General features: G+C 30.3%; 1 protein-coding gene across 4 annotated transcripts in view; it reads left to right on the top strand.

Annotated features, from left to right (window-relative positions):
• Nup160 (nuclear pore complex protein Nup160) overlaps nucleotides 1-22,105 on the top strand; it is a 345,777-nt gene that overhangs the window by 181,115 nt on the left and 142,557 nt on the right. For all 4 annotated transcript variants that reach the window (XM_089593858.1, XM_089593859.1, XM_089593856.1 and 1 more), the window contains one exon: nucleotides 13,122-13,925. In XM_089593858.1, coding sequence (XP_089449984.1) covers nucleotides 13,122-13,925 — 804 coding nt within the window. The remainder of the gene's footprint in view (nucleotides 1-13,121; nucleotides 13,926-22,105) is intronic.

The raw sequence follows: 22,105 nt of genomic DNA, 5'->3' as shown, positions 1-22,105 counted from the left end.
CATTATTTTATCAGAGTGATCCACATCATCGCAGATGTTTTCCTCTCTTGCATCACGCTGATTGCCTGCTAAATTACTTGCATTTGAAAAACACGTATTTTGAGTTACCTGAATACGTAATGTACTGATTAATATCCATTGTTGCATTAAGTCAAATAAAAAAAGTAAGCATCACCTTTGAACAATTGTGTGAACATAAATTTTCATTCATGAAATGTTCATCTGAAGTTTCCAATGCATTTTCATATAGCATTGTCTGATCATCTGGGATTTCCATGACAGCAGAAGTATTAAATGCCTGAGTAATTAGTTTAACTGTTAAGAAAAATACTATTCTGTGATATGTACTCATAACATAATAATAATAATAATTTTACCTGTTCACTATCAGCATCAGTTTCATTACTATTTAAATGATACCACACTTTAAATAAATTTAAATCTTTTTCAATACCATTCCAGATCAGCCCTTCATTTGCTTTAAAAGATGCAAGTTGCTCTTGGGTTAACAGGTATTCAATACAGCTCTGGGCAATAAAATTATCAGACTTATTTAATTCTGGAGTAACAACATTTAAAGTTGTCGCATTTTTTAAAAAAAGTTTGCTAAAATCTATGTTATCGCACTTGAAAGGAAACAGTCCACATTTTTTGAAACTATTACTTAATATTTTTTTAACATTCATGCAGTAATTTCAAAGTCTTGTTCAAAATTGGAACAAATTGATATTTATGAATTCCAACAGATATAGAACTTTTACAAAACCCAAGATACTGTTTCTGCCACTGCACTTTTAATGGCCTAAGAAACCAACCTCCAACGGCTGAATCAGATGCGTGGCATTGGGTGGCAATGCAATAACAATAATTTGTTTCTCAGAACAAAATTTGCTAAGATACAGTGTGGATGGACACGTGTCATGTGGGACACGTGTCCATCCACAAATAAAATGACAGGTCGCTTAATCTTTTCAGCTTTAAGCCACGGTTCAAATATGTTAGCCATAAATTCATAAAAAAGCTTTGCTGTCATCCAACCTGTCTCTGAAAATCCAAATGAAAAATTTGGTGGAGCCATAGCAGCTGCATTGTCTGGCAATGATAATCCTTTGAATACAACATACGAAGGTGCCAGAGTACCTGCTGCACTAGCTGTCACTAAAGTAGTAATACTTTCTTTCTCATTGTTATTTACAATGCTATAGACATTTCTACATCCTTTCGGAGCCAATACGTGATATGTTTAAGGATTTAATAGTAGGCCTGCAACAGTAGATGAATAATAGTATGACTATGAAACTGACTTTTAAATAAATTAATAACCAGTTTCATCACAATTGGAAATTCTGGAAGCATCCATTTCCAATAAATTTTCTGAAACTCGGTAATCATGAATTTCTGAAAACCATTTACGTATGCTGAACTCGGAAACCTTAGCTCGATTCAAAGATATTTTTTCTGTTATCCTTTGAGAGATTTCAGGATGTCTTCTCATAAAACCTTCGAACCAGTGACGCCCTGGCTTTTTTTCTGTAAATGGATTTTCTCTTTGCGTCTCTTCACAAATAAATTTGACACTCTGACGAAGCTGGTTCTTAGTGACTGGAAAACCGCTTTCACAGCTTTGGAATACCCATTCAACAATCTCTTTTTCTTCCGCTTCAGTTAAAATTGTCTTAGGTCCAGGCTTGTCACTTGCGTATCGTTTTGTCTTCTTATCTCGTAAGGTAGACTCGGGAATCTTATACATTTTTGAGCACTCAGCAATAGATTTTCCAGAATAGATACTTTTCAAAGCTAATTTTAATGTCTCTGGAGATTAACACTTTTTGTTTTTCTTTATTTCGATCGATTTCTTGCCTTTCTTGCCTTTTTTAGTTTTCTTCATCTTGGTTACGTTAGATCGACGTGCTAACTTACTAATTGTTTACGCGTTAACTGTCGTGCGTTCTGTAAGTATAGGGTTATGTTTACGTACGCTCACCGCGGAAATACGTACACAATCAGTTAATGAGCGCGTTGTACCGAATACCGTGGAAAATAATTATTTACTCAAAATATACACAAATATTTCTGTTTGAATTGCATCTACATTAACGTCATTTTAGATTATTAAAATTGAAAAATTATTTTATATGAAACATTTCTTATTTTGAGAAGTAATCATCAGTTTTTCAAAATCCACGGTAATAGGGCAGAGCACGGAGATAGGTACACTTACCCCTAGTTTCATTCAGTGTAGCTCTACTGGTGGTCAAGTTCTGGGATGTACTAATACTCAAATTTTGGTATCTCTTAAGAAAATTGGAGTACCATATTTTACCTAGTCTGTTCTCCTTGAATAGACTTTTTCTGTTAGTTTTAGTAATGAACTGTTGCACGTGGTCAATTAATTGGTTTTTTGTGATTGGAAACCCAATTTCTGCACAAGACATGATCCAATAAACGATTTCAGTTTCCTCAGCATCGGTGAGTACAGTTGGAACTCCTTTTTTGCATTGCAGTGGTGTTAGGCATTTCAATTTTGCATGAAGTGTACTTTTTGGCACACCAAACTTATCAGCTGCCTTTCTTACTAATTAGCCACGTCCAACTGTATCCATTGCTTCTTCCATAGCTTCAATATTTTGTGTTTGTTCATTTCTCACAGATTTCAATGGTTTAAATTGAGTTTTTTTTTTTTCTTTGCTATTTTTTTAGCTTTATTTGATCACATCCAGTCTTTTTTTTATTTTAGCCATGGTTACAACTAAAAACATAAACAAGCCAAAAAAATATGCAATAATCTTCAAAAGATGTAAGTATAAGAGTGTACAAACAAAATATAAGCAGAATTTGAGGTTAAATGTATTTATTAGATTGAAACGTGTCTGTTAAGAAGTGCCTTTCTGCGTTAATAATATTAATCGCTTCTTACTCACAAAAATTTTCCAAAACATACGCACACAGGGGCTAAAAACTCAACAAATTGATGAAAACATTTTAAAAAAAACCTGTATTAGCTTGTCCAAGTTTAGAATACTCTTTCGAAAACGGAGGCAATAGTTGGACAGCGACGCGAGCTGTTGTCCTGTTATATCTACTACTTAAAATTTCGAAAGTTATACTGGTACATTTGAAAAATGATTTACAAAGTTTTTAAAATATGTATATGGTCACTTATATTTATTTAATGATGCCTACTTATTACTTGTGAGTGCATTCATACAGCTTGTACATATTTTATTTGAATTTTAAAGACACAAATACATCGTCATACCTCACTCACAATCGAGCTAAAAAACGGACAGGTACAGAGCAGTTTTATAACTACGTTGTGATCATATTTTTTAGTTGTGCTTCAAATTAAAAAAAATAATGTATCAACTTTCATTTAAAAGTTATATGATCTAGAATATTTGTGAATTTTTTGTTTTACTCTATCACACATTGCAAGTTTGTAAAGTAACTTTTTCCTATTTGTCCCGATTTACCAGCCCATTCTTCAACTGTCCAGGTATACCAGCTTTTACCTTATGAAGGCACTTTGTGCGTTGTATGCATATGTATTGGCAGAGGATACCCCAATATTTTCTGAAAGTGTATATATTAAACAAAATTGATTTAGACAGTATACTATTAGATTTATTAATTTATTCTATAAATTGGTTTTAATAATTTCTAGAAATAAATTGACAAAATTTATGGCAATGAGTAATAAATTATTATATTTTTTATTACTTTCTTCTTTCATAATATACATAACACCATAATTTTTTCTTATAGTAATACTTTTTGGTAAAAAGTTCGAGCTTAAATTTTTGAAAATAAGTAATCTCTAATTTTTTTAACAAAATACATTGTTATATACAATAATATAATGGCTTGGTATACGCATTATGGAAAAATTATTATGGCATTGTCCTTGAAATGTTTCATAAATTTGATCATAATTAATACTTTAAATTGCAATTATAGAAATAAATTTCGATTTAATAATTTGTATAATTAACATACATCAATATTCATTGGATAATACGTTAACGTCAAGGAAATAGGTAAGAGACAGTACGTTTCTTTAAATAAGGATAAATGATTCATTCATAAGTATAGAGTTCTTGGTGCATTTTTTTGTATTACTATATTTATAAGACAATGTAACACCTATTATTTATCACGTGTACTTATATGACATGATATAAGTACATATTTAAACAAACACATTACATAATTACTCAATAAACAAAGTATTAATAAAGTAAAATAATTTTCTTTTTATTAATGTACGACATCAAAAATGTAATTTATTAATATTGTTACATAAATAATTGTTAATTTTATGTTTCAGTAATGATTGTTAAGTCAATTCGTTTGTCTCGCTAGCAGGGTGGAAAAATAGGTGAAAGGAGCTATATTTCAAGCAAATTATAAATTATTGATAACTAGTTAGAAACATTAGAAATGTCAAATTAGCGTCGAAAACGGTCTTATTTTACCTTACGTGTTGGGGGGCTGTTGTCGGGCTATTCAAAATTTATGGAAGAGCTGTAGGAGGCTGATATGAAATGCCCTGCACAAATAAGTATAAAATATAGGGGTATATATAATTAATAATTTAAATAAATCTGTCATGCGGATCTGTAGGTAAATCTACTTTTTTTGCATATAAATTTAAAGACAAACTTTGAGAGCATTTCGTTATTTTCAACAAAACAGTTTTGTAATCAAGTATCTGTGGTAAGAGTCTTAAAGTTGTTAATCTCGCAGCACCATTCTAAAAATAGTGAAATCTTATTTTCAAAGAAAGTCAAGTGATAAAGGCAAAAAAGAAATAGCAGATGTGCCATGTATGTTTGGATGAAATCAAGTAAATAATTTGGAAAACTTACTCAAGCATATCAGTATGCCAGTAACCTGTATTTTTTACAACGAACTACAGATTTGGGTACGAAGAACAAAGACGATGAAGAATACTGTAACAGGTAGATTAAATTAAGTATCATAGAAAAAACATGAAAAGTTGTTTTTAAAAATGAATATTAAATATATATAAAAAAAAGAAACTTCATCCAAAGATTTAAAAAATATATTAAAAGATAAATTTTTGGGCATTTGAAAATACTGCAATTATCATGGGTTTAATCGAACCTGATTTTGCAATCGATTATATTTTCAACGACCCTAGTACATTTGAGACTTCTTATTTATAGTGCGATGTGCTGTCAGGTATGAGACTATCCGCTTTCATCGATTTTTCCTATTATTGAAAAAAAAATTTTCTCCAATGATATAATTTCTAACGTCCTACTTGCACCAGTCACATACGCTCACATGTACTCAGTGTTAGTTTTACGAAGACTGTGCGCTTTTTCTAAGTTTGGATGAAAACTATGCCTTTTACTCTAGTCTGAACGAAAACTTGGCCCTTTTCTGGAATTTAGACAAAAACTATGCCTTTTTGTTTAGTCCAGACAAAAACTATGCTCTTTTGTGATCTTGGACAAAGACTATGCCTTTTTCCGGAGTTCGGACGGAGGCTCTGCCATTTTGTCTAGTCTGGATGAAAACTATACTCTTTTTTTGTCCAGGTAAAGATTATTCAATTTTTACCTAGTCTGGACCAAGATGTTGACCTGTTCTAGAGCCCGGATGGAGTGAAATTCATTAAAGCTCGCCTTACATTTGTATTTATTATTTGATATACGTTCAATATATTTATGTATTGGTTGTAGTCTACAGTTTTTACAGTAAACACTTTACAAAGTCTTTTAAAAAAGCCCGTTCTTTTTTTTTCAAACACTTATTAAATTTCTAAATACTGAAGCTGCTAGACCTGCTAATAAAAACGATTACGTGTGTTTTTTTTACAACGGCGTCTGTAGATTAACGTGCATGTCAATCCAATATTAAGATAAAACTTATAACACAAACATCTCGGAACAAGTATTTTGAAACGTTGACATAAAATGTTAAATCATTTTCAGGAACTTCGTGTTCGTAATCTTATTTCAGCGTATTAGTAGCTGTTAGCTGCCAAAAGCATGAATCAGCAAATCTGAAGATGATTTTTTGTTTTAGGGGAAGTACAACACAACAGGGATCAGTAAATAATATTTAGATGTTTTTTTAACTTTGTTTTCATCCAGACGCTAGCATGGTTTTAGCCCAGACTCAGAAAAAATGGCATAGTTTTCGTCCGAACTAGAAAAAAGAGCATAGTTTTTATCCAGACTAGAAAAAAGGGTATAGTTTCCGTCCGGGCTCGAGAAAAGAGCATAGTCTGCGCCCGGACTCGAAAAAAGGGCATAGTCTTCGTCCAGGACCAAAAAAAGACATAGTTCTCTCCCAGGCTGTCGGAAGCGCATAGTTTTTGTCCAGGACCAATCTGGGCATAGTCTTCGTCTAGAGCGTTGATATAACAACCATAATTTTATATATCAAAGAAGGCTTATAAAAAACATCTCATCAAAGCGCTTTTTCTTGACTAAGATAGTATTACATGCCAGTAAATGTTGCTTATTTTTTAACAAAATTTCGAAATTATAAATTAAAACGACAATTGAATAATTTATCTGCAGAACCTCGTTCGAATAAACCTATAATAAAAAAATGATAAAAATGAAAAATTTTCTATGAAATAATTATGAAAAAAAAGCGAAAATTAAAATTGAACAATATATTAATATATGATAAAAACTCTTTATTTCCTACGTTTAGTTGGCTGAATACTCAACATAATGTAGTTTTTATCTGTTGTTTGTTGTTTATTTTTGTCAATTGTTCCGTGGAAGAACTTTTTCGAAAGTAATTTTTTGAAAATGAAAATAAATAATAAAGCTCACCTATCATGAATGCTTTGAAAGATATAATATATTCAGGTAAAGAAATAAGCACGCTAGTGCTGCTGCACGTTGTTACTTACATACACTAATCTTCTCTGCCTCATAGCAAAATGACATTTGAATTGACTTCAGTTATAATTTGATTGAGAGACTGGCTTGCATTAGGGCTAAGAGCACTATAGTGGTTTCATATTCCCTCCGCTATTCTTAGTTGGCGCTTTAGAATTGACAACGACGGTTGTATTTGATAATGATTTAACAGTACTCGTACAAATTGCAACGGAATTATCATCAGCTGGTTTAGCAGGAGTGTTATGGTTTAACACTTCCGTTGGACATATCGTAGCCTTTGGGTCAAGAAGTAAAGGTTTAAGATAATCCACATGTTTTTTGTAGATTAAATTATCCTCTAATTTCACCGTGCAGCATATACTAATGTTGTATCTTGTGGAGTCAGTCGGCAATTAAAGACCTCTTCGAAATGAGAATTAGTAATGATCGAGTACATGGAGCTCTGAATTAGTTCTTGAAAATTCTCATAACTACGTATACTTAATAAACTTGAATACTTCTTGACATGCAGTTTAGTCTTCTGGTCGCCGCAATGTTGTTAGTGTAATTCTCACGTTTTGGTTTTGTTTTTAATTCCTGTATCAATCCTAAGCAACCATGTGTGATTCTTCCAGCGCTGTTATCTTGACTATACCTGAATATACTCATACGACCATCATGTAATTCGGATAAAATCGTATTACAAAAAAATTTTGGTACAGTTAAACGATGGCCTCATAAAAAACAATTATTCTTCAAAGGCAATTTTGATGATTTGTTTTAAAAAACTTTCAATTTGATACTGAGTACGTCTGGCCAACCAATTTAAATGTATTTACGAACAATTTTAAGTTCTGAATAGCCATTATATGCACATTTTAAATGTATCTCCGATCAAAAATTTGAGTCTCCGAGACAAAATTTAAGTATGAATAACCATCAAGGTTTCTATTACTTCAACTGATTAAACTAAGTCTTGATAAATAATAAGTATGTTCGTTGTTTCTCCCTTTAATAGATCTTATTTCACAATCGTAGCCCGATAAGAAAATTGCTCACCTTTGCAAACGGCTTAGAGATATTTGGGTAATACCTCGCTTGTCCCTGAAAATAAAAATGAGGAGTTTATGATTCATCTTAAGAATAACACGGAAACTGTCCAGGAATCAATGGAATTCATAGACAGTAAATACAATAGCTAAAGCTTCACGATCCATTTCTGCGTACTTTTCGTCAGCTTTGGTAAGTTAACGTGATTCGACCGCAACTATCCTTTCAAATTCTTCGGGCATTAAAGGTGAAAAATAGCACTTATACCTGTTGGTGATGCATTGCACGTTATCTTAGTAGGTAATTTAGGGTTGAAATGCGTCAACACTTTGTCAGATACTAATTGACTTCTTGCATTGATTAAAGCATTTTTACAGTCTCTTGACCATAACCAGTTTTTATCTTTCCTAAGAAAACCATATAAGGGGCTTACCACGGTAGTATAATTTCTTAAGAATTTAGAATTAAAGTTCACCATATAAGGGGCTTACCACGGTAGTATAATTTCTTTAGAATTTAGAATTAAAGTTCACCACGCCCAAAAAACTGTAATTTTTAACATTTTTTTGTCTTAAATATTGAAAAATTGCCTCTTTTTTTTAAATTACATGTAGACTCTTAGAATGTGATCAATAACTTTAAAATTTGTTGTTGCTTTTCTCAGTTCGAATTTTCTTACAGCTAACGTCAATCCGACCATTTGCAATCCGAAGTGAACCTGTCATAATCTCTTGTTGTGTTTCGCTTCGTCCCGAATTTTTACTCGAATATCGTCTAAAATTAACATACACCTAAAGTATCCGACAAAAGCGTTTCTATTTCTTTCTAAGAATGGACAGGTGCTTATGCGATACCATAAGGCAAACGAGTATAAGGAAATGAATCGTTGCATATAATAATGGTAGCTATGGCTTCTAACGTGACATCAAGCTTAATGAAAAGTGTACGGTAAAAGATAACTCCAGGTGGTGCAGGGTCCGCCAGTACTGATTTATGGATGTATTAGTGTATTCGGGTAAGTATCTTATACCATATATTTCTCGGTAACGTAGATCATCAAGTTCATCAACAATGTTGCAGTAACACAACAATACGGACAGTAACACATACTCACGTAGATACATTAATGCATCAACAAATCACGACTGGTGCACCCAGGCGCCCTCCGTATTAAGCTTTCACCATACCATACTTGCCAAAACCATACATTTTAAAAATTTAGTTAAACTACTTGTTTTGAAAATATTATTGTGAAATGATATTTTTCATTTACACTAAAGCTACATGTTTACATGTATGTGAAAAAACGTGCACGAAGTATTAAATATGTATAATACGACAACCTTACTTTTGAAAACAAGATAAAACGCTGTATCTCAGACGGCAAGCAAAATCGGTTAAAAATAGCAATTTTTACGAGTTTCCTTAAGAGGAACCACATGATCGAAGTGCACAAATATAGAAAGGTTAGGCTATGCACAAACATAACCTTAATTATTCTCTTTTTCGACTGTATCTTGAAAAAAACGAGTAAAAAAAAATTTCCTTGTCCATACCGTATTTGAAAAATTAATATGGACATTAAGAAAATCTTCGAAAAATTTTTGTCATAACTTTCAAAATTCGAAAAACAGTCACATCTTGATAGGGAAGCCAGATAGGCCAAAAATAATTCCATGTATAGAAAATAATTATCGAGGTGCAAAAATATGTGTTACACGCATTCATACAAACAATCGTAATAATTCTAAAAATAATAAGTTGTACTTCAAAGGCAAAGCTACATCCAGCGTATCCTAGCTATAAATTGATTAATTTTCTATTCTCTATCATGTATTATAAAAATATTTGTCACTTAACCAAAACCTATATTCTTATTATTAGTTTTAAGATAAGTAAAAATTAATTGTAAGCATGGATAAATTTTAATATTAAATTATAAATAATCATAGAAAACAAATTAAATGGAAAATTACAACTTTACAATGGAAAATAGCTATATATCTATTGTTTTCTCTAATCTTAATAAAGTATAGTGGATTATTTTACTTTTATGGTAGCCAAAATTTAAAAAAATTTTTCGGATGCAATGATTCCAACAAGAATTGATTGTACTTATACCGTATCATATCAAATGCACGAATAGTAATTTTATAGAAGAGGAATTTTTGTCTTGCGTAACTGGACAAAAGTATTTTTTTTCGGTTCAGTATAGTAAAAATTTTTTTTTATTCTGCATTACATGACCAATAATTTGTACATGTATTACATACATCATAGCAAACATGTAAGTACCTAAAATGTGCCAATCCCACACTTGTTTTTGTGACCCACACTTGTTTTTTCTTTTTAATTTTCATCTTGTTAATATCATATTACCAGCTCACTAACAAAAAAAACTTTTGGAAACTCCGACTTCGAAGATACTTCATCAATTTTTTTAAAATAAATACCATTTTTAAACCATGTCCGATTTCCACAGACAATTTTGACCTACAATTGGTACACTTTTTTCCTGCAATACAAGTAGTTTTAATCCATAACAATTTCCTCAATAAATGGCAATTACATTGACTGTACCTAACGGCCCCATTACCATGCCTGAATAACTCTTAAACCAGCGCGAGAAAGAGTTTAACTTACAACAGTGAGGCAAGTATTTAAAATAAAATGCGTCTCAAGAAAAGTGTTCCAGTAAGGTAAGCCAGCAAGTATTAGGTGTCAAATGTTTTTGTTATGGACTTGCAAGCCATATATAAAACCTAACGGGGCATTTGGCTCACATGTGTAAAGTTGGTAATAATATTAAAATGAAAAAGTGCCTCTCAAGTTTCAAGGAAAGACAATATTACGGACAGGATAATGCATCCAGCAAAGGAAAAATTACGTAAGCGATAACTTTTATTGAATTTTGAACTGTGTTATCGATTACATGAAATAACTTATAATGGCTTTAAATAATGAAAATGTTATGTTAAAATTCAAGATTGATACAGGTTCGGTAATCTCAGCAATATCTGAAGCTTTTTATTTTAAATACTTGCCTCACTGTTGTAAGTTAAACTCTTTCTCGCGCTGGTTTAAGAGTTATTCAGGCATGGTAATGGGGCCGTTAGGTACAGTCAATGTAATTGCCATTTATTGAGGAAATTGTTATGGATTAAAACTACTTGTATTGCAGGAAAAAAGTGTACCAATTGTAGGTCAAAATTGTCTGTGGAAATCGGACATGGTTTAAAAATGGTATTTATTTTAAAAAAATTGATGAAGTATCTTCGAAGTCGGAGTTTCCAAAAGTTTTTTTTGTTAGTGAGCTGGTAATATGATATTAACAAGATGAAAATTGAAAAGAAAAAACAAGTGTGGGTCACAAAAACAAGTGTGGGATTGGCACATTTTAGGTACTTACATGTTTGCTATGATGTATGTAATACATGTACAAATTATTGGTCATGTAATGCAGAATAAAAAAAAATTTTTACTATACTGAACCGAAAAAAAATACTTTTGTCCAGTTACGCAAGACAAAAATTCCTCTTCTATAAAATTACTATTCGTGCATTTGATATGATACGGTATAAGTACAATCAATTCTTGTTGGAATCATTGCATCCGAAAAATTTTTTTAAATTTTGGCTACCATAAAAGTAAAATAATCCACTATACTTTATTAAGATTAGAGAAAACAATAGATATATAGCTATTTTCCATTGTAAAGTTGTAATTTTCCATTTAATTTGTTTTCTATGATTATTTATAATTTAATATTAAAATTTATCCATGCTTACAATTAATTTTTACTTATCTTAAAACTAATAATAAGAATATAGGTTTTGGTTAAGTGACAAATATTTTTATAATACATGATAGAGAATAGAAAATTAATCAATTTATAGCTAGGATACGCTGGATGTAGCTTTGCCTTTGAAGTACAACTTATTATTTTTAGAATTATTACGATTGTTTGTATGAATGCGTGTAACACATATTTTTGCACCTCGATAATTATTTTCTATACATGGAATTATTTTTGGCCTATCTGGCTTCCCTATCAAGATGTGACTGTTTTTCGAATTTTGAAAGTTATGACAAAAATTTTTCGAAGATTTTCTTAATGTCCATATTAATTTTTCAAATACGGTATGGACAAGGAAATTTTTTTTTACTCGTTTTTTTCAAGATACAGTCGAAAAAGAGAATAATTAAGGTTATGTTTGTGCATAGCCTAACCTTTCTATATTTGTGCACTTCGATCATGTGGTTCCTCTTAAGGAAACTCGTAAAAATTGCTATTTTTAACCGATTTTGCTTGCCGTCTGAGATACAGCGTTTTATCTTGTTTTCAAAAGTAAGGTTGTCGTATTATACATATTTAATACTTCGTGCACGTTTTTTCACATACATGTAAACATGTAGCTTTAGTGTAAATGAAAAATATCATTTCACAATAATATTTTCAAAACAAGTAGTTTAACTAAATCTTTAAAATGTATTTTTTTGGTGATGCTATTTAATACATAACAACAACAATAATAATAATAATAATAATAATAATAATAATAATAATAATAATAGCAATAATAATAGTAATAATAATAGTATCAATAGTAATAATAACAATAATAACTATATTAATAGTAATAATGATAATAATAATAAAAATCATAATCATAACTAGATATTAGAAGTTTTGTATGACCTAATTGAGCGGCTGAAAATGTTTTAGTGTATCTAGAAATTAAAAAAGCTTGAAATTAAATATTGTGTGGTTTTGGACCTAAAAATTGATTTTTTAAAAACTAAATGTGATCTTAATGGAAAAAGAGACGTGTACTTGAAGTTTTAAACTACAGTTTTATTAAAAAAAAAGAAAATAACATTTTTTGAAAATTTATGGTTATAATAATTCCTAAACATTAGGTAGTATGAGCAATCCTGAGCGTATAATCGGTGTTAGTGAGATGCATTACCTTGAAAATAACTTCATTATTCTAGGGCACAAAATTCTAATAAATTTACCGGGTAGTGTTATTAATAAATTTTTATGAGGCTTAGTGAGACGTTATAGTTTCTTATGTTTTCAATTAAATACAATTTTAAAGTAAATTTTAAATACGTGCATGCATGTCTAATTTCCTAAATTAATATCTATATAAATTTTATGTTTTTTCTAATTCGATTTTATTGATTGTTTTTCAGCACCATCTTATAGATTTTTCGTTTACAAATACTCGTTTATGGGCTGTTTGGAAAACTACAGAGTTTCATAGATCAGTTGTTAAGCATGCTACCATTCCAAAAAAATATGAACGACTTGAATGTGTATGGGAATCAGCTATATTAGAACAAATATGTGATACAGACTGTGTTAGCACTGATCCCAGCATTGATCCGCGACAAGCGTATATTAATCACATATTTAAACCTGGAAACTTTTCGTTATTAGATATTACCAAAGCATTAAATGTTTATCAAAAACAAAACTCTTTTAATGAATTAGTTCTATCTTCATTAGAACTGAAAGAAAAAGTGTGCTTAGCGGTAGAATCAGAAATTCAAGCTGAAATAATGGATTATGAACTAACTGACGAAGATTACTTAGAATGTGTGAATCGCTGTTGGTCTAAATTTTACTCATGTGTTCAACAGTACCATGAGAATGGATCACGCCCCGTCGGTGTATTGCTTTTACCTGAAGTGCATGGTATAATACTTTTAAAGAAAACGTCATTTTCTCTTTTACGTCCAATGGAAACGCTAGAACAATTAATGCTATGCAATAGTAAAACTCATTTAGCACGATTTAAAACTGTCCCAGGCTTTCTCGAGGATGATAGTCAATACCAAGGTGTTATGACTTTACTATCAGCTTTAATAACAATTGAAGAACATCTTACGGATAATTTTAGATACCATTTCAAAAAGGAACTTCACCAGTTAAACAGTCCAGATGTGGTTATCGAAAGATTTTTGGCTGAATCTGTGGTCGAAACAAATTGTAGAGTGAGTTCATTTTTTAAAAATTATTTATTCTTCGCCAGAATCCTGCTTATATTTTAAGTATAATTAACTTACTTTACAGTACTTAGCAGTTTTCGAAAGCTTCCTGCATTTTGTTCTGGTATTTTCTTTAAAGTTAAGGTATATTCAAACGATTTATTAATATTAAAAGTACAAATTTAGAGATACATCTGTTTTCCTAACGGTAGTTTTATGAAATTTATCATTAAGGACAGAATAAAAGGTTGTATGATTATGAAGACCGCCAATTTAAAAAAATTTATTGCTTCAAACTAAAAAAATAGTTAAAAAGAAACAAGTGTACAATAATGCTTACATCTAAACCAATTTATTCTGTTTATGGTCTTCAATAAAATAAGTAACCAAAATATCGTTTGATCTACCTGAGTATTCCTTGTAGGTGGTAACATACAACTTAAGAAGTAGGGTATAAGTCATATGCACGTACTGTAAAAAAAAGGAAATAAGCTAAAAAATAGAGACAAATTCTGTTTTCTTTTTGATGTACTGGAGTACTTCAAATAGTATAACTTACAAAACTTTAAAGTAAATGTAAGGGTAGTGATAATAATGCTAATTGTATTGCGAGGCGCATAACATCCATTTTACGTCCAACAAAACAAGGATATTTTGGAATTCGTTAAGTAAAATAATTGGTGGTAAAAGTCATAGATCTTTTTTCGATGTATTTCTTACTTTCTTATACGATATTCAAAAGAAGACATACTAAAAAATTTGAGTACAATAATTTTTTTAAATTATTCTTTTATTTACTAAACCTTTTAAAAAATAAATTTTCTAAGTCACTTCTAAGTAACTGTCAATTAAATATTATGATGCTCAGGTTTCCAATATTTGTAAAATTAAAAATATTATTGCAAGTGATTGTACTTAATATAATTTATGTTACCATATGTAATTTCCTAATATCAACACCTCAAGCTTTAAATAGATTTAGGTAGTTTCTTATAGTTTCCACTTCAATAAGCTAAATTGTTTTTCTGTTTGTTTTCATTTATTTCTTTTAACGTTTTGGTTTATAATAAGCCCTGCCTTAACTTTTTATTTTTTTTTAAATCTTCTAACTTGTTTAAAATTATACTTTTTTTTTAATAATAATATTAAAAGAATTGAAAGTAAATATATTATGTTTCCAATAATAATTGTACGTAATGCATTTAGTAAGAAATACAATTAAAAAGTCTAAGGTACAAACATAGAATGCCTGCATTACTTAGGCATCACAGTTTGTACGTTGTGCCCTTGTAACTTAATGTACTATTTTGGCAAAAGTTGTAGTGTTTACCCCATCCTCTGTCTGTCAGAGAATTTTGTTTGGGTAGCCATGTTAGAGAACTTCAAGAGGAATTTGTAAAAAACAATCATTCAGCAGTAACATATTAAATTTTTTACAATCTTACCTAGCTGAACGTGGTATACTTGATACGCCCCTTCATTGTACACACATAATATAGAGGCTTCGAAAATAAATGTTATTCACTATTTTATAATAGTTTTTGATGGATTGAGAATAGTATACAGCTAACATGTATTTTACTTATGCTTTTAAGGGCACTGTAGATACAGTTGAAGTTTCATACCTTATCTATACCATTACTTAAATTGTATATCAGTATAACATTAGTTTTTCAACAGCTGGCTATTTTGTCAAAAAAATAAGAGTAGACGAACATTATTGATACTTCAAAGAATAAATCAAGCCCAAACTTGGCAAGATTAATTAATAATTCAAAGTTAGAAGTAAAAAATCGGACGTTTGACTAATAAGGTATGATTTTCCACTTTTCTTCTTCATAATTAAATATATTCTGCCAAAATTAAACTACTTTTATTCCTTGGAGATAAAAAAATGGGCGTCTGCTCTTCTTTTTTTTCCAGAAATTGTGTAGATTAAATTACTGAAGCATATAACATTAACTAACAGAATTAGACGTAAGATATTACTTTGAATTAATTAGTTTCGTATTTTAACGATCAACTTATATTTTACTTAGTTCACAATAATTAATTGCTTTACAAATTGACATATTAAAAAAAGAGTAGACGCACATTCCTGAATGGACAAGGAATAAATATAGCTTGATTTTGACGAGATCCATTGAAATATGAAGAAGAAAAGTAAGAAATCAGATCGCTCCTTATACAACATCTGTTGTTTCACTTTTCACCTTAAATCCTCAATTAATCTTGCCAATTTTTGGCTTGATTTGTTCTTTTAAGTGTCAAGAATGTACTTTAATTTTTTTGACAAAATAGCTAATTGTTAAAAAAATAATTTTATAAAGTTATACAGTCAAAGAAACTTTATCGATAAGGTAGGGAACATTAATCATCTCTGGACTGCCGCTAAATTACAACTTTAAAGGAGTATGAAAAAAAACATTAGTGCGCCATCGAGATTTGTAACATTAGATTCGTTGAAATATTGAACAGGTTACAGGACTCATGCAGAACCTGGGAATGGGTAATAGTTACTATCGAAGGTAAACGAGAAAGTTATGTTTTTCATTATTTCTCAATGCTTAATGATTTGATGAGTGGAGGGGATCAGTAGTAAGTAGAAAGAAGAAACCGTATTTCAAGCATGGATGAAGGGATTAGATTTAAATCTTCTTCTTACTAGTAAAAGAGTTAGTAAGTACCTTATCTAGCAGGTATCCAGCAACGTTGAAAACCGAAAGGAAAATATTCTCTTTCACACGTATACGAAAGGCGTAAAAGTGGTTGGCATGTATATGAAGTATTGAGATAGCATAGTATACATGCTTTCTATACCTGATAATGGATGTATATTCTTAGAGAAAATATGTTTGTATGGTGTATGTGCGTGAGCGTCGTATCTTAAGATTTCCTTAAAAAATTTCGTTTGTTCATTTTTTTTTTTTTTTTATTCTCATTACTGCTGAAAAGAAGTTTTGGCTACGCCGCACAGTGAAATAAACTGATATTTTTCGTTTCAAAACTATGTAAACTTCCTAAGAAAAAATATTTTTTCATGAAAGTTTTTGGATCTTGTAGGTATGATGACAAGAAATAACAGAAAATTAAGGAGAAATGTAAAAAATGAAATCCTAACCTCCACATTTTTGATTATTCTAGAAATTTTTCAATTTTATTTTTTATTTTATTTTTTTCTGTTGGAAAATAATTTTTTAAGAGCTGATATTATACCTTGATATTTATTTTACATATATTCTTCATTTTTTTAAATAAGGTATTAAAATTGGGTCTAAAAAGTGACTTTTTTGTCAAAGTCAAGCATAATTCCAAAAAAAAAAAAATTATTTTCTTCAGAAATTTTTTAGAAGTGTAAGTGTTGTGGCTGGGAGTGATAAATAACTACTCAATGATATAAAAAAAAACTAACTTATATACTCATGTGGTATTTGGAAATTTTTTTCGTGTTTTGAAAATTCTTTTTTGTTCTTTTTTCAATATTATTGTTATATGCAGCGATAGGTAAAACAGGGCACAGTTACATAGCCAAATTGCATAAAGCATTAAATGCATGTGTGCGTTTTGTTTTCGGCAACATACACAGATTCTCTCGAGTCACTCCCTATCGCTTGGCTTTGGATTGGATGTCAGTCGGAGGTAGGCGTGATTATTTTCTTGGCTCTGTAGCATACTCAGTTATCGCACGAAATTGCCCCCAATACCTAGCCCAAAGTTTCTTACATATTGACACCAGAGATGAACTCAGACGATCAACCAGAGTATCGCAGCCATTGTTGTATTGCCCGTATTTTCGAACTGAATCTTATCGACAATCCTTTTTAATCCAAGCCATCTACCTATTAAATCGTATGCGCTTACCAGTCTTTGATCAGTCTCGCATTACCGACTTCAAGAACCTGCTTTGGAGATCGATACTTGATCGTGAAAGGGCAGCTCTTGTTTTCTCCGGGTGACACAACTGCCAAATAGTGATATTTGCCTATTTGTTAACTTGAATTTTCTCAATTTTCTAAATTTCAAACAATAAATCTATAAAAGCGCTTTTGTATGTTAAACAGTCTGTACATTTGTTTTATATATTTACTCGATTTTATTACACATTGCTTAGAATAATACTGTTATTACTTTTATCTACTATATATTACATTTATACGTTCAATACTATGTGAATTTACTTTGCTCTAACTTGTATATTTTCTGTAATTTTTCCATATTGTAACTATATTTTATAATTATGATTACCAATACTGCTTATCATATATTGTAAATTACTATGTATCTTCAAGAGTTACTTTATGTGTATTCTTTGTACTGCTAATTGAGGGCCAGATATGGCATAGCCACAAGGCCTAAATAAAGAATTTAATCTAATCGAATCTAATCTTTAGTTACCAAGCCTTGACACGGAGGTACACTTATTTGCGTATTTGCGTATTACACCGGGCGCCAAAATAGGTGAGTGTATTAAACTCAAGCAAAGTGCATTACCATCCTTGCTTTATCCGGTCCACGCATTCCGAACAAACTTATTCTGTTGATTCTCATAATTCACGTGTTTGGGGCTTACTGTTGTCTACTATCTTTTTTACACATACTTATGGTAGAATTTGAGGATACGTGCCAAAGAGAACTCTTGAAAGGTTTTGTTTTATCAAACGTAAGAAGAAAAAAGTATTCCCGTAGGGCAGTCATGTAATGTGTGTGCTTAGTAGAAGAGTTGTTATCGTGGATATAAGTGATTAGTAAATATCGGCAAGTAAGTATTGTATATTTTCTTGGTGCTTGTATCATAGAGTTGCTGCCGATAGGTTCAAAAATTATTCAAAATATCGTACGAAACTTAACAATTCAAATTTATTGCACAGAGAGTGAACGTTTTTGACAGTCTATTAAATTCAGAAAAGTACATTTATTTTTTGATTTTCCTAATGCTAAAAGGTATAGAACTACAATTACAAGTAAAATAAACCTTAACCGTGATGTTATCCTGGTAAAACATTAATTGTAATGACAATTAGTCTCGTCATAACATTACTTGTGCACATTTGGGCTGACGGAAACGTATATAACTTAAATAAATATAATTTATACTTCAAATATTTGCAGTTTAACGACTAAATCACAATATCCTATTCGATTCCATTTGTATTTCTTACACATCGATATTTTGTGAATGAGAAAAAATATGAGCTAAACAGAATCGCCGTTGAATGTGTTTATAGATTTTCATTTTAGTGATTACGATTTGTACTTTGTGTGACTTCGCACTGAAAATGTTTGAGCTTACGTTGATATAAGCTGCAGTATGTACTATTAGTATGTAAGAAATTTTTACTTTTGTTGATTTAAGTCAAAGCTGCATGTCATCGAAATATCTTGGGACTCCTTATATCGATGTTGAGCCCTTAAAGAAAAATTGTATTTTTTAAAAACTTAAATGATGTATAAATAATTCTATGAATCAACAGTTCTCTCATGCCTATGAAATGGAACCTAAATGTTCATAAATAGTCTGAGAAAATTCAGTATATCATTTACATTTTTTGATCCACCGACTACTTTATTCCAACGATTTATTGAACAGCTATTTTCACGTGATGTAATGAGTTTATAAACTAAGCTGGTAATTAGAAAAACTAAGCAAGCACAACTTTATTTCGATGACATGCGTATAGTGAGGGAAAAATTAATGTAAGAATTAGATAATATTACAATTAATATTTTTAGTTAAACTGTGTTCTCTTAACTTGCATTCAGTTAAAATTGTTATTAACGTAAATAACATGAAAATTGATCATTAATTAACATATACCGAAGGGAGACAGTCGGTATATTAACTTTATATGATAGTAGACAGAAAAAAGTTTTAAAAGGACGTCCCCCTACAGCGAAGAAGGGTACTGGTAAGGTAGGACGACCACGAATTTAAAAACAAAAAAGGCCAGTTTAAGCATTTCATATAGGCGAGCCTACGAAGTGTTACATTATGTCAAATATAATATTGAATTGTTAAAATTAGCAGTAAAGTTATGCCAAATTAATCTTGCTAAAAATGATACTCATAAAGAAATGAGTAGAACAGATTACTATATAGAAGAGATGGAAGTTGAAGATCGCGATTTGAATGCTCGATATTATTGTTATTTGAATGCTCACTTTCAACTTTGGTTGAGCAATATATAAATACAAATAGCTTGTATGTCAATTACTTTGTTGCTTTATTTGTATAACAGTTTGGATGTGTTAGTACAGCTCTCCTTAGGTGCAGTGTTTGAGCAACGTTATAAATCATAAATAAATACAAAAAATATTCAACGATAACCTATGCTCGAAAATAATGCTATTTTTCATTGGTTAATTTTACAATTTTCGTTGTTTGAAATTTATAGTCTTGACGCTGGGCAAATAAGTTAACAAATCTGTATGTTTTAATGTATTTGTTGCTGCTGAATATGAATCTGTTAATCATAAATCACGAAAAGTCATTTATTTCATTAGAGCGTGATTGTTGGAACAAGTAAAAAAATTGCGAAAATCAGTCTGAAAACATTTTTTCCATAAAATGTGGCATTAAATATAAAAAATCTCTTACGTATACTATGTACCAAAAATAGAAGTGTCAAAAAATATTAATTTTTATAGGTTGGAAAATGATTATGTACCTCATTTTTGAATGTTAATAACCTTTAAACGGAAAAATATTTTTTAATTTAAAAAAAATAGCTTTCTTTAAACCTTCTATTATCTAATGGTACCACACCATAGTCTTATTCTACCTAGAAAATTGTTCAATACGGTTATAGACAATTAGAGTTTTTAATAACTTGTTTGAATTTTAGTTAACAAGGGTTGTATGGCGTTTTAAAGTTTTGTTAAAAATGCAATATTTGTCAATTGTTACATTATTAAAAAATTTTAAAACAAATTTGGTGTAGGTTTTTACTCAAAATAATCTTTTACTTTTTTTGGCACATAAAAAAAAATAGTTTTAGAATTTATTTGCATAATCACTACATCCGCAATAAAAAAAAAAAAAGATCCAGTCTCGGGACTATTGGTAGAAGCTATGCTTCTTCACAATAATAAAAACATTTTGTTTGAAAAAGCTAATTTTGGGCTAGTGCAAGTGAATACATGAATACACGTGAAAAAAACAGTGATAAATTATACGTATACATACATTCTTACGTTAGCATATGTGATTACTTTATACACAAGCGTACACACACAACTTTTATGATTATGTTTGTGCGCGCACACACATGAATACGTGTTTATGCATACATGTCTAAATAGGTAGTTACTTGTATTTATAAACGTATATATTAACTGCACATACTTTAGGGTTAATACACTATAATTAAAACAATATGTATATACGCTTGCGCACGTGTGTGTTTGTGTGCGTGAACACTCTACGTACACTGATATTTATTTATATATTGCCTTTAATAAAAATTGTGTACTGATCGAGAAAAAATCTTAATAACTACAAGTAAAAGCATGAAATTAATTTTTTTTTTCAGACACAGTATTCTTAAAGTATCCATTTGTAATATATTTGCTATCACGTTTAAAAATTTTATGTTGGCTGAATTGAGTCAAAGTGTACATGTAGGTTTATACATTAAATTTAATTGTAACCTACAATAGAAAAAATCTTTAGACTGTTGACACGCAAACTAACGTCATTGAATGTAAGATACAAAAATGACTTGTGACGTTTGAATTTTAAAATGTAATCACATTCAGAACGATGAAAAATTAGTAATACAACAATCAAAATACATAGTTGTCGATAAAGTACAAGTAGTTCTCACCCCCCATATTTTATATGTATGGGTGTGAGTTTAGTTCGTTAATCTTCTGGGGCCAATAAATTGTTTATATTAGTCATTGTAATAATTTATTATTGTTAATAAAGCCTGAAGAGGTCGACGCACCAGTCGACGAAACGTCGCTTAAACTAAGTGTTTTCATTTGCCCCAGAAGATCAACGAACCAAACTCATATATATATAAGTAAAGAAGATGTTGGCTCTAACAGCTCAATAGTTTGTGGGAGTTTTAATTCAGTCTTATCGGTTACAGATAGAGGTAAAGCAAGGGAACAATTAAGTTCATAAACACAACTAGTTTTATTTGACTATAATTGTGAACACAAAATGAGTGAAGACTAAAATA

The sequence above is a fragment of the Copidosoma floridanum genome, unplaced genomic scaffold (genome assembly GCF_036245765.1).
Source record: "Copidosoma floridanum isolate Cflo_tuat_1 unplaced genomic scaffold, Cflo_Japanese_pri ptg000020l, whole genome shotgun sequence".
In the NCBI taxonomy this organism is placed as follows: domain Eukaryota; kingdom Metazoa; phylum Arthropoda; class Insecta; order Hymenoptera; family Encyrtidae; genus Copidosoma; species Copidosoma floridanum.
The sequence above is the reverse complement of the archived record's forward strand: the minus strand, read 5'-3'. Positions and strand labels throughout refer to the sequence as shown.